This window comes from Mustela putorius, unplaced genomic scaffold, assembly GCF_011764305.1.
Source record: "Mustela putorius furo isolate JIRA1106 unplaced genomic scaffold, ASM1176430v1.1 tig00000421_pilon_pilon_pilon, whole genome shotgun sequence".
Taxonomy (NCBI): domain Eukaryota; kingdom Metazoa; phylum Chordata; class Mammalia; order Carnivora; family Mustelidae; genus Mustela; species Mustela putorius.
Genome location: NW_025421375.1, coordinates 8282979 through 8297233, shown reverse-complemented (window position 1 = coordinate 8297233; position 14255 = coordinate 8282979). Strand labels below are relative to the sequence as shown.

Below are 14255 nucleotides of genomic sequence, written 5' to 3'. Positions count from 1 at the left end.
CTTACCTCCTAAAGGCCCCACATACCAACACACTAGGGATTAGGATTTCAACATATGAATTTTGGGGGGACAAAAACACAGACCAAAACACTCCTCAGGGCATCTAGGAAAGAACGATGCCGTGGCCAAGAACCATGCTGGACTTCGGATCGACAGAACTATATACTGATAAATTTGATGTGCTTCAAGCCACTAAATCTGTGGTAACTTGTTCCAGCAGCAACAGAAAACTAATGCTCCATGCCACAGGGGGCTTCCTTGAATCCTAGAGCTCTCAGAGATGTGCAGTGTGATGACCATCAAACCGGGCTTTCTGGGACCTGCCCCACACACGCAGCAACAGGCACACGTCAGCCAAGCACTGCTTTGATGAGTGCACCTGGCCTGTGTCTTCAGACCTCCTCCTCCTGCTCAGCCTAAGCGATCTAGAAAGTGACTCGGTGGAAGTAACCCAGCTCTTCCATCCAAGAAGACAAACCTCAAGATCCCAAAGGTCTCTCCAGTCACCACTGACTGTGACCCAGAATCTCTCTTTCTCTTCAGGTCACATCCTAAAAGCAGGGTCCGAAGGCCTAAAAACATTTGATATTTACCGAAGTTTAGCCTCATAAGTGGAGAGAGGAGTGCGGCCCAGTTCACAGGAGGATACTGGTAGCTTTCTCCGACAGCTGCGATGGGTTTCATCACAACTTTGAGAAGGGAAGGAGGCACAGACTCGGGACCTGCGACAGAAAGGAAACAAATTAGTGAGACACCTTGACAGCACCGTGAGAGGGGGAAATGCCAACTTTCCCTCTTTCCAGTTTCAAACGATTTGGTGGCACACCTGCAACTGCGGTCGGGCCTTCAATTCTGTGCTCTCAGTCTCAACCCTGTCTGTTACAGAAGCCTGCTCCTCCGGGGCTTCTCCTTCCTATTCGCCTTCAGTCGCCCCCTCTCGCCCGGACAGACACGTCCCACATTACTACTTAACTGTCTTCCCTCCTCACCTGTGGTACTTCATCCAACTTTCTAAAAAGAGTAACCGATTCCCATTATTGCCTCATTATTCATTCACTCACTTCCAGAAAAGGAGGGAACTATTGCCTACTCGGGCATAGTCCCTTCAAACCACCACGAAGTCCCTTGGTGCCTGCAGCCCCCTCTCCACAGCACTGACTCTGCAGCCTGGGCCATGGCTGAAGGCTCCAGGGGTGAGCACCTACGATACAGCTAATATCCCAGTTGATAAGCTCTCTATGACAGTACATAGCTTTACCATAATTTTTTAAATTTGATGTTATTTTTTTCAGTGATCCAAAATTCACTGTTTATGCACATTGTTTGTGTTTTTTTAGAAGGAGGCTAATTTGAAAATGACACGATGAAACAGTTGAGTAATTATGAGTGGAGCCATAACACACAGTCAGAGTTCGAGTAGCCACTAAGGGCCATATAAAAGTGAAGTTTGAAGGGAGCCAGAAATGATGTGCAAAAAACTAAAATAGCAAGGAGAAGCAAGAGCGGCTGGATCAACACACGTGGCATAAGGGAAATCAGCATCAGCAGAAAGAGCAGTAGACTCAGGAAAAGGAAAAAGAGGTAAGGATCAGCAGATAAGCAGCAGAATCAGCAGGAACTGAAAGAGAATGAAGTAAAGGGGTGGAGTCAGAAAAGGAGCAACAACTGTAGAAAGGACAAGTGCAAGAGAAGAAGAAGCTGAGGCAGAAGAGGCAGCACGATCAGGAGGGGCTGAACAAGGAGGAAGCAGAGGCGAGCGCAGAGTCAGTGAAAGGAGCAACAGCTGGAGAAGCCCAGGAAAAGGGAGAAGCTGAGGCAGCACGATCAGCAGGGACTGAACAAGCGGGAAGCTGCGGTGGGGACAGAATCTGAAAAAGGAACAACAGCTGCAGAAAGGAGAAGCACAGGGAAAGGGAGACGCTGAGGCAGCACGATCAGCAGGGACTGAACGAGCGGGAAGCTGTGGTGGGGACAGAATCTGAAAAAGGAACAACAGCTGCAGAAAGGAGAAGCATAGGGAAAGGGAGACGCTGAGACAGCACGATCAGCAGGGACTGAACGAGTGGGAAGCTGCGGTGGGGACAGAATCTGAAAAAGGAACAACAGCTGCAGAAAGGAGAAGCCCAGGGAAAGGGAGACGCTGAGGCAGCACGAGCAGCAGGGACTGAACGACCGGGAAGCTGCGGTGGGGACAGAATCTGAAAAAGGAACAACAGCTGCAGAAAGGAGAAGCATAGGGAAAGGGAGATGCTGAGGCAGCACGAGCAGCAGGGACTGAACGAGCGGGAAGCTGCGGTGGGGACAGAATCCGAAAAAGGAACAACAGCTGCAGAAAGGAGAAGCACAGGGAAAGGGAGACGCTGAGGCAGCACGATCAGCAGGGACTGAACGAGCGGGAAGCTGCGGTGGGGACAGAATCTGAAAAAGGAACAACAGCTGCGAAAGGAGAAGCACAGGGAAAGGGAGACGCTGAGGCAGCACGAGCAGCAGGGACTGAACGAGCGGGAAGCTGCGGTGGGGACAGAATCCGAAAAAGGAACAACAGCTGCAGAAAGGAGAAGCACAGGGAAAGGGAGACGCTGAGGCAGCACGATCAGCAGGGACTGAACGAGCGGGAAGCTGTGGTGGGGACAGAATCTGAAAAAGGAACAACAGCTGCAGAAAGGAGAAGCCCAGGGAAAGGGAGACGCTGAGGCAGCACGAGCAGCAGGGACTGAACGACCGGGAAGCTGCGGTGGGGACAGAATCTGAAAAAGGAACAACAGCTGCAGAAAGGAGAAGCATAGGGAAAGGGAGACGCTGAGGCAGCACGATCAGCAGGGACTGAACGAGCGGGAAGCTGCGGTGGGGACAGAATCTGAAAAAGGAACAACAGCTGCAGAAAGGAGAAGCACAGGGAAAGGGAGACGCTGAGGCAGCACGATCAGCAGGGACTGAACGAGCGGGAAGCTGCGGTGGGGACAGAATCTGAAAAAGGAACAACAGCTGCGAAAGGAGAAGCACAGGGAAAGGGAGACGCTGAGGCAGCACGAGCAGCAGGGACTGAACGGGCGGGAAGCTGCGGTGGGGACAGAATCCGAAAAAGGAACAACAGCTGCAGAAAGGAGAAGCACAGGGAAAGGGAGAAGCTGAGACAGAAGGGGCAGCACGATCAGCAGGGACTGAACAAAGGGGAAGCTGAGGTGGGGACAGAATCTGTAAAGGAAACAACAGCTGTAGAAAGGAAAAGCACAAGAAAAGGGAAAAGCTGAGGCAGAAGAGGCAGCAAAATGAGAAGGCACAGAACAAAGGGGAAGCTAAGGTGGGTTCAATCAGCAAAAGGGCAAATGCTGCAGAAAGGAGGACAGGAGAAGAAGCTGAGGCAGAAAAGCCAGCAGAATCAGCAGTCCTGGGAAGAGGGGAAGCAGAAGTTGGGGCAAAGTCTGCTAAAGGATAAACAGCTGCAAAAAGGAAAAGCATAGGTAAAGAGGAGAAGCAGAGGTTAAATCAGCAGAAAAGTAGCAGAATCAGCAGATGCTGCATATGGGAAAGGAGAAGCAGGGGTAGAGTTTTTCTAGAGATGATACACAAAGAATCAATAATAATTTGGAAAGATGCTCAACATCCCTAATCAGTAGAGAATTGCAAATCAAACCACAATGAGATAATATCTCACAATGAGATAACATCCATTAGGACAACTACTATTTTTTAAAAAGGAAAGGAAAAGAAAATAACACGCGTTGGTAAAGATGTGCAGAAACTAGAGAAACTGGAACCCTTGTGGACTGTCAGTGGGATTATAAAGTGGTAGAACCCCTATGGAAAACAGTATGATGGCGCCTCAAAAAGCTAAAAACAGAACTGCCATATGATCTAGAAATCCCATTTCTGAGCATATATTCAAACGAATTACAAGCAGAAATCTTAAAGAGATGTTTGTACACCACTGTTCACAGCAGTACTATTCACAATGGCCAAAAAACAGAAGCAACCCAAACATCAGTCAGTGGATAAATGGAGAAAAAAATGTGATTGATACACACATGAAACAGTAGTCAATATTAAAAAGAAAGGCAGGGGCACCTGGGTGGCCCAGTGGGTTAAAGCCTCTGCCTTCGGCTAGGGTCATGGTCCCAGGGTCTGGGATCAAGCTCTGCATTGGGCTCTCTGCTCAGCCGGGAGCCTGCTTTCTTCTCTCTCTCTGCCTGCCTCTCTGCCTACTTGTGATCTCTGTTTGTCAAATAAATAAATAAAATCTTAAAAAAAAAAGATATTACTTACTAAAAAAAAAAGAAAGAAAGGCAATTCTGTCATATGCTACAACATAAATGAATCTTGAAGACACTATGCTGAATGAGACAACACGGTCACAACAAGACAAATACTGTACAAGTCTCTTTATATCAGGTATTTAAGTGGTCAAATTAAGAGAAACAGAAAACAGAATGATGGCTGCCAGGGATAATGGGGCAGGAGAAAGGGTAGACATTATTTAATAGGTACAGAGCTTCAGTTTTGCACGATGAAAATCATCTGGAGATTGGTTTTTACAACAATGTGAACATATGTAACACTACTGAACCATATACTTAAAAATGCTTAAGATGGTGGAACGCCTGGGTAGCTCAGTCAGTTAAGTGTCTGCCTTCAGCTCAGGTCATGATCCCAGGGTCCTGGGATCGAGTCCCACATCAGGCTCCTTGCTTGGTGGGAAGCCTGCTTCTTCCTCTGCCTGCTGCTCCTCTCCCTGCTCATGCTCTCTCTCTCTGCCTCTCTAACAAATACATAAATAAAATCTTTAGGGGTGCCTCAGTGGCTCAGTGGGTTAAAGCCTCTGCCTTCGGCTCAGGTCATGATCCCAGGGTCCTGGGATGGAGGCCTGCATCGGGCTCTCTGCTCAGTGGGGAGCCTGCTTCCTCCTCTCTCTCTGCCTGCTTCTCTGACTATTTATGATCTTCGTCTGTCAAATAAATAAATAAAATCTTTTTAAAAAAATCTTTTAAAAAATGGCCAAGATGGTAAATTTCACATTGTGCTTTTTTACAATTAATAGAAGTTAAAAGGAATGACTTCTGGTTTCCAGTTCTGCATGTAAGTAGCTTGAAAGTCGCCACGCTGTCCTGATAACAAGTAAAAAGCTGAACAGACTAAAAAATCCACAATTCTAGGTTCTGCAACAGAGGACAGAACACATGGCAAATTGCTGCCCTGGTGACTGGAGAAACAGCCAGATGAACAGAGGGTATAATGGTTTACCAGGCAAGGGTGTAGAGAAATCAGAACCCTCATACATTGCTGGCAGGCATATAAAATGGTATGGCCACTATGGAAAAACAGTTTGGCAGTTTCTTGAAAAATTACACAGGATTACTATAGGACCCAGCAATTGCACTCACATATGTCCAAAAGAATTGAAAATAGGTGTTTAAACAAAGACTCGTACACAAACCTTCATAGCAGCACCACTCATAACAGGCAGAAACAACCCAAATGTCCATCAACTGATGAATGAATGAATAAAGTGTATATTCACTCAATGGCATATTACTCAGCTGTAAAGAGGAATGCAATTCTGATGTTCACCAGAACATGGGTGAACCTTGAAAGCATTATGCAAAGTGAAAGAAGCCAGTCACAAAGTGCCATACAGTGTACGATTTCACTTAAATAAAGCATATAGAACAGGCATATCCACAGAGACAGAGGCAGATTAGTGGTTGCTGGGGCTGGGGGAAATGGGGAGCCAACTGCTCAATGGGCACAAGGTTTCCTTTTGGGGCGCTGAAAATATGTGGGAGCTACATAGTGGTGATGCTTGCACAACACTGTGAATCCACGAAATGCCACTGAACTGAACATTTTAAAATGGTTAAAACAGTGCCTGGGTGGCTCAGTTGGTTCAACATCTGCCTTTGGCTCAGCTCATGATCTCAGGGTCCTGGGATTGAGCCCTATGTTGGGCTCTCTGCTCAGCAGGGAGTCCGGTTCTTCTTCTCAGAAAGAGAGAGAGAGAGAGAGCACAAATGAGATGGGCAGAGGGAGAAGCAGACTCCCCATTCATATATTGATGACGAGTAAATCCACGGTACTCATCCAGGCCTTTCCTGATGTTTTACATTCTTATTTCCAGTTAGAGCCACCTCAAAAATCAGCATTTTTTTTTTTAAGATTTTATTTGTTAGAGAGAGCATGAGTGGGGGAAAGGGCAGAGGCAGAGGGAGGGAGAAGCAGACTCCCTACTGAGCAGGGAGCTGAAGCGGGGCTCAATCCCAGGACCTCAAAAATCAGTATGTTTTCTTAGACTAGTCACCAACTAACCTACTTCCTCCTTACCCTTGCCTCTGCCAACCTGGAAAGGGAAAACTAGTAGTATACCTTCCAGTGATGTTTTTCTCCCCTCTGACAAGCGCTTTTTCGCTTTCTAAAAATGTTAAAAGTTCAACACATCTATCATGTTTCTTACCTCTGCTACCAATAACTGAAGCTTTATTTCTATTCCATCTTAAGACACAATACCAGGAGTGCAGGAAGTATTATCAGGGAATTTACCACTGCTTTTACAAAGAGAAGAATTTCTGACCAAAAAAAGTAAACATATTCACCAAAAAAAAGAAAAAAAAAATCATTCATTCAATCACTGAGCATCAAGAGGGTACCACGCACTGTTCCAGACATGAGTAAGAGTGTTCAACAAGACGGAACAGGCACCTTCACTAATGGCACTTATATTCTAATGAGAGGACAGACACACCGACAAGGAAAGAATCAGGTGTGATAAAAATCAAAATGCTATGCTAGGAATTAACTGGTTGGCCATTCCCAGAACACCATCCTGGTTACACACATGGGGCAACTGTCCCTATAATGTGGGCAGCAAAGTAGACATCACATACAGAAAATGAAGCCGCATTTTTGGGGTCGTTTTGGCATGTGATTCTCAGAAATGGCCTGATGAACTGGCAGACAGGACACAAAAATCTGTGCATAGAACTGCTTTTCTCTCCTATTAAGGACATGAATCCAGTTTTACATTGGAAATCATTAATTCATAAGCAGATACCTTTAAATTCTTTTTCTTAGGTCAAGTGTTTTCAAAATTATATAACATTTTATTCCAGGTCCTTCTACAGAATTTACGACAGAAATTTTGTTGTTTCTGGAGGATCTAGGGAATCAGGAAAGACAGACACTACGTGCTCTAACATTAGGACCCAGTGCAAAATATGACCATTTCACACAGGCACACACAAAACCACACCCTATTTTATTGCTTACACAAGAAGTCTTGCGCCAACAACTTGCACTATATGTAACTACACACAACCACACTTCATTATACACTTTGCACCTTGCTTCTCCACTCTTTGGAACTGACCTGATGCACAAGCAAGAGTCAGAAACAAGACCTTGAAGCAGGGAACAGAGGCTTGAAAATCAAGTAAGTGCTATGACACAATAAATCTTCCCCTTTTCAAAAAAGGGCAGAGCATTGGTACTGAGAGGCGTAACTAGAATCACACAAAATTTTCCGCTTTATTTGCAGGGAACTAATTCTGACACTAACTGGAATGAAAGGAATTATAGTAACTGTTAGGAATGGAGAAAATACTTGGCAGTTCCAAGCACGTGGTGGTTGGGGGCGGGGGGTGGGGGGAGTCCCCAAAAGGGAGAACAGAGTCACGTGGTTAGCTCCCCAGAGATCTTCAGTGCTGGACACAGGAATCCAAGTCTAAGCAACGGGAATGATTAGCTCCCTTCTTGGCTGTGCTTTGTCTTTCAAGTAAGTGCCTTAGATAAAAAGAAATTCAGGAATGCTTTAGAGACGATGGCTTTGGAACTGAGAAGGCCTAACAGTCCTTGTTAACAGGATCCAGATGTTTTAAAATCCAGATACAAAGTTGCTTTAAATCTCTCATCCAGTTGACAGCCTCAAAGAACCTTGATATAAACGGCATATCCGAACATAATGCATTACAACAGGACCCATTATCACACATACTTTAGCTACACAGAGGATCACATCTCAATGCCACAACACACATGTGTAACCCCTCCAGTAAAAGTCTGGTAACAAGCAGTCGGCTGACAGCCGGTGGCGCGTCTATCCCCATCACGGCGCGCTGTTCGCATAGTGTGGACATGCCGTTATTTTCTCCATCCTCAGTGTTGTTTAGAAGCAATTAGCTTAGAATTATTTAATATACGTGTACGCGCGCGCACACACACACACACACAGAGCTGTAGATCAACCAATATTTGAAAATGATTAAACATCAAGTACTCTGTTCTCAAAGCATTTAGGATAAAACACCTATGTTCTTCCTGTCCTTGAGGAAACAAGAGTCCAATGGGAAAGAGAGATTTTAAACAAAGAGTCAGAAACAATTAAGAAAATAACTACTCCTATGTCAAGTACTGTGAGAAACATTGGAAAATGTAACATAAGAAATCCAAACTAGTCTGGAAACACTGAATAAGGAAAGGATGTTTAAACCAAGATGGAAAGGGTCACTAGGATTTTTCTAGACCAAGTCGCAGAACACACAGGTTGAGATAATGACAGCATGGCTTAGTTGTGGAGTCGAAGAGATGCTTCGCCCCTGCCAGAAACTACTCTAAATCCAGACAGTAGTTAGAAACAGCTGAAGATTCTGAGAGGTGAGATATTCAGACTTGGTAGGATGTTCTGTAGAAGCAGGTCAACAACATTCAGAATTCATCACTACAATAACATCCCCAGACCCCTTTGCACCAGGAAGGCTGCCAAGCAGGGTGGCTGCCCAATGGGGATCAGGATCCAAGAGGGGAAGGTGGCTTCCACAGGGCTGTGGCCCAGTGGGGACAGCAGACTGTTCGCATACAGGGGGCCTCCACAAATGAAAAGCTCTAGGAGAAAAATGGAGCCGGTTTCTCACTCTCAGGGAAGAGAGTTACAAATATGAAAAGAGGGAAAAAAGTACAATGAACCCTGTGGTGTTGAATTGGAATTGGAGATATTACTATAAACTAGTGGCTTTCCATGTATATATATTGAGATAAAAAAATGAATATAGATATGAGAGTGAGAGAGAGAGAGAGAGGGTATGTGTATCTATTTCCTAACAACTGTTCACTGAGAAAGCTTGGGAGCAGTGATCATCTCAGGAACAAAGAGAATTTGTACCCAGATCTTTGTTTAGAAGTATCACTCCCCTCTAAAAGGAACCTGAGCTACCTGGCTGTTACAGAGCTGAGGATAATACGAGATGAGCCTAGCACATCTTCTTGGGCCACAATGAAACAATGTACTCACAGAATGATGGGGTCATGTCAAAAGGACACAAAGCCAATTTAAAGAGGTTCTCGCTGATCAAATATGGAACAGTATGAAGATTGAAATAATGAATAATAGAATAGCAAATAATTACATGAAATAAAATTTTTGTGTGGGATCAAGACCCATGTCTGGCTCCCTGCTCAGCAGAGAGCCTGCTTGAGGATTCTCTCTCTCTAAAATACAAAAAATAAATCTTAAAAAAAAAAAATTTCTCTATTTCCCTCTGCTCCTCCCTGCTCCCACTCACGCTCTTTCAAAAAAACCCCAAAAAACAAAAAACCACCAAAAACTCCCAAAAAACGAAAAACAAAAATCCAAAAAGCATGTTCCAGTCTTTTTTTTTTTTTTTTTTAAGATTTTATTTACTTATTTGACAGACAGAGATCACAAGCAGGCAGAGTGAGAGAGAGGAGGAGGCAGGCTCCCCGCTGAGCAGAGAGCCTGATACGGGGTTCGATCCCAGTACCCCGGGATCACGACCCGAGCCAAAGGCAGAGGCTTTAACCCACTGAGCCACCCAGGCGCCCTGCATGTTCAAGTCTTGAAAGGTAAAGAACAACTGAGGAACTATTCCCGATTGAAGGAGACTGAAGAGATAGGACAGGTTAAGTGCAGTGTGACATTCTGGATTAAATTTGTTCTCTGCTAAAGACATCACTTGGATGGTCAGTGAAACCTGAATAGGGTTCTCTGGCTATTTTCACTTTTTTACAAGTTCGGATTCATTTCAAAACAAAAAGTAAGAGAAAAAAAATGTACAAATCTTAGGGGTGCCTTGCTGGCTCAGTCAGTAGAGTATACTACTCTCGATCTCATGGCTGTGAGTTCAAGCCCCACAGCCCCACTTTGGGTGTACAGCTTACTTCAAAACAAAGTAATTGAATTTTTTTAAAAAAGTGTTGTCTAAATTTAATTTAAAAGTAAACTTCTTGAATAGTAAATACACGCAAAAGTGTTCATTCCTTCTGGCAATGAAATGTAAATTAAAGCAGTGTTATGGTATCATTTTATACCTGATGGATTTTTATTGTAATCATCTGTTTATCTGTATGTTGGTTTGCTTTGTAAAATGATAGCTAGAAAGGGTTTCTTACTTTGTTTTCTAAGCACTGTCACATAATGTGACTCATAATCTTCACCAAAACTCTATAAAGAAGATTCAGTTATTTTCTCCACTTTACAGAAGCAACTGGGGCTTCGGGACTTAAGCAGCTTGTCTGAAATTACATAGCCTACCTGTGGTGGGAGTGGGGCACGAACCGCAGCAGCGTGACTCTCACGCATTTTACCTCAAAAATATACTGCTTTTCACATGCACCCAGGGCTGAGGTACCAAAACCTGTACAATCCTTTCGAAGAACAATGAGGCCAAGCCATCCCCAGCATCACCAAATCCTTTTGCCAATTGTAAGTTGCTGAGAATGTATCTTGAGGAAACCTGTATGTAGAAAAGCAAAAGCTACATGCATAGAGATGTTCCCCATAATGGAAATTTTTTAAATGACACATAGAAAAATGGCTAAATTATGATCCATCAAGTTGATGGAATATTCTACCATCATTAAAAAATGGTAACTATGGAGATATAATGAAAGGTAGGGAAATGATAATAAAAGATTCAAAGTATATGTTTATTTGGAAATATGTAAAAACTGCATGTGCATAAAAGCAACTAATTGAAGAGAATATTTTTTTAAATGACGATAGGGGCACCTGGGTGGCTCAGTGGGTTAAAGCCTCTGCCTTTGGCTCAGGTCATGGTCCCAGGTCCTGGGATCAAGCCCTGAGTTTGGCTCTCTGCTCGGTAGAGAGCCTGCTTCCCCTTCTCTCTCTCCCTGCCTCTCTGCCTACTTGTGATTTCTGTCTGTCAAAAAAATAAATAAAATCTTAAAAAAAAGAACAACAATAGCAGTTAGGAAGTCATGGGATAATTGGTGACTTTTTTTCCTTTCAAATATTTTTCATGGTATTTATAACCAAAAATAGCCATCAAATACTCCCAAAACATATCCCATTAACAAATGTCTAGGAAATGACATAAGGATTCTTTTTGTACTTTTCCCCCAAATCTTCTTTTGGAGGAGATGAGTGATTATGTCCATTTACATGAAAAGTTTTAAGTTTTTAAAAACAGGCAACAAAATAAAAGAAATTTTATGATTCAATATCATCTAACACACACATATCTAGAAGGACCTGTGTTGGAATATCTATGTGGCTATCTCTGGGTGGTGAGATTATAGGAGATTGAAACCATTTTTGAACTTAGTATAATATACAAGTATTCCTTTCTAGTAATACTTGTCAAAAGCTTTATATAGGTAAACTATTACTAAATTAAAATACTTTAACACAATCTCAGCAACCGACTTCATAATTTTACCAGAAAAACAGGACAGCTTTCCCGTATCGTTTACTCTATACTCAGACTTCACTAATCCTGCTTCCTTTGACTACACTCACCAATAAACACACCTCATGCTAATAACCCAAAACGACCAATGAAAAATATATCTACCTATAGTTTATACAAGAGTCCAGCACTTACGCACATGCATCAGTGACCAATGAATTCAGATCAAGAAGGAAATGCTATTCATAGAGATTTTATTGCAAGGATTTAAATATACTTTCCTCAAATAATATTTCTGTGAACTTTAAAACTTAACAGAAAAACACAAGCTTGGAAAGCTAGTCACATTCCCCAGCAACAGAATGTTAAGAAAAATAATCCTCGGTCATTAGGTAGAAATACCTGGTGTTAGCACCAGAAGTGAACCATTGCTTTTATTTAGTGTTTTTGATCCCCTTTAAATGTTTTATGAAAGAAACAGATATAATCTCGATGAAATCTGAGTATGGCTATGAAAAACAAAGATCAGAAAATAAGAATAAATTAATAAAAAAGAAGTAAAACTAAGGGTCAAAATTGAGAGTCTCTTCAGGGGAAAAAATAATAATAATTCCACGATAGGCAGATAGATTCTGAGCATATTTTAATATCTTAATAGCATCGTGAAGAAATGTCCATGGGAATAAATAATGATGATGTTGATGACATCTGCCATGAGAGGTCATGGTTATCAGGGAAGAAAGGAGAACGTTGGGGCAGAGCAAAAAACCAGTTATATTCAAAGCTATTAAATGTAGTCTTTAAAAACTAGAAAGATTTTCATCTGTCGGGTTTTCAGATTTGGCCTGTGTGAAGGAATGGATGTTCTGAACGTCTTGTGTATTCTATCATCCGAATATTAAAATGTGGATCCAAGGAGGAGAAAAGCCCTAAGCATTACACACCAGGGCCTTGCATCCACTTTCTCAAATCTGATTGGCTAACCCTGATGATGCCCTAGCCTGTCCTGGTGTAAATGTGGATCCAGGATAAGTCATCACATTTTTCTTCCTCTCATGAGTTAGGAAGCAGCACACAGAGGCAGTGAAGCCATACCACGCCTGAAGTCTCCTCTCTCCTGCCTAGGCCATGCATGATTTTTATTCTCTAAAGCCATTTCTTCCTCAAAAGAGCTCACCAACGCCGTCATCCTTCCTATCGGCAGCCCCACTGGGCTCTAGTGAGTGACATCCAGACATTTAAACTCAAAAGCTGCTTCAGAAGGGAGTTATTAAAATTCAAATGAGCTGGGCATATTGAAGAAGAAAACACTCGTTTGCATGCACACCTCCACATTCGACCATCCCATTTAGACCCACAGAGCAGGGTCTGGTTTTGTTTTTGTAAATGGGCTTCGGAGGCGGAGGTCAGCCTCCCACGGCCCACTCCTCTGGGGTCATCATTAGTAATGTGTAAGGCTGAATAGATTTTCCTCTGAATCTAGTCAGCAAACCTGACAAGGCGGCAGCCCTCTCCCACAACCTGAAAATGCCAAAAATCTGATTGGTAATATGGCATTTTTAATACTTCATTTATCTGTCTTAAAACGGCTTTCAGGAAGATTGCAAGTAATGTCACTGAGGCCATCTCCACCTGATTTTTCAATTCTAGAGCAGAACATTTCCTGTGGTGCCATGACTATGTAATCATAAAAATGTTATGTTTAACCAACATGAAATCCTGAATTTCCCACAGGATTCAGAGAAAATTCATGTCTGCCAAGAAATAGGGATCTGGGGAGTCCACATTACATTTTATTCACTGGAAAAGAAAAAAGTATCTTCTTTTGTCTGAAGAATTTTTATTTCTCATGGAAATAACTCATGTTGTCATCATTTAAAATTTTTGTAAGATATCAATGAGCAAACTAAAAAAAAAAGGAACAAAATATATATTCCTAGAATTATCCTGGCTATGGAAATTTTAGATGCTCCTTCAGTAAAAGTTCAATTTCTTACTAATGAAGACATCTCTACTATAATACTACCGTAAATAGACTTAATTTATGACACTATAAACAATTAACTCTATATTACATGTAATATACTACACGTTTAATATATAACTATATTATGTACAACAATGACATAACTATATGCCCATTTTTACTGAGGGTATGTAAAAGCAGTCATGCTAACTCATGACCCTAAAATAATACTACAGTTTCAAGAACTCTAGGAACTAAAGGAGTTTATCTCCAAACTCTGAAACTAGTTTATAATCTGGAAGCTGCAGGGATTACTATATTCAATGAGAAATCAGATGACATGACCTTTAATGTCCCTTCCAAGAGTAAGATTTTATTCTTTTATGACCTTCATTAATTAAATCTGAGTTCTCCAGATTTCTTCAGTTTAATTTATTTAAAAACTCCTCTCAAAACTGGGATGGTCTTACCATAATGCAGGCACTGGATTTGCCCAGATCGACCCAACAAGGCCAGGCAAGAAATAAACTAGCAACTATCAATAAAAGAATATTATATGAATGAAACTATTTCCTGAGCTTTCAAATTCTCAAGAGGGATACATTTGCCTTCGCATTGCTGAATGGTCGATGTGTATC

At 42.4% G+C, this 14255-nt stretch overlaps 1 protein-coding gene across 3 annotated transcripts in view; it reads right to left on the bottom strand.

Annotated features, from left to right (window-relative positions):
* The window catches only part of FOCAD (focadhesin), a 302554-nt gene that overhangs the window by 22934 nt on the left and 265365 nt on the right, over nt 1-14255 (bottom strand). For all 3 annotated transcript variants that reach the window (XM_004761826.3, XM_045079668.1, XM_013061093.2), the window contains one exon: nt 594-722. In XM_004761826.3, the coding sequence (XP_004761883.1) occupies nt 594-722 (129 nt within the window). The remainder of the gene's footprint in view (nt 1-593; nt 723-14255) is intronic.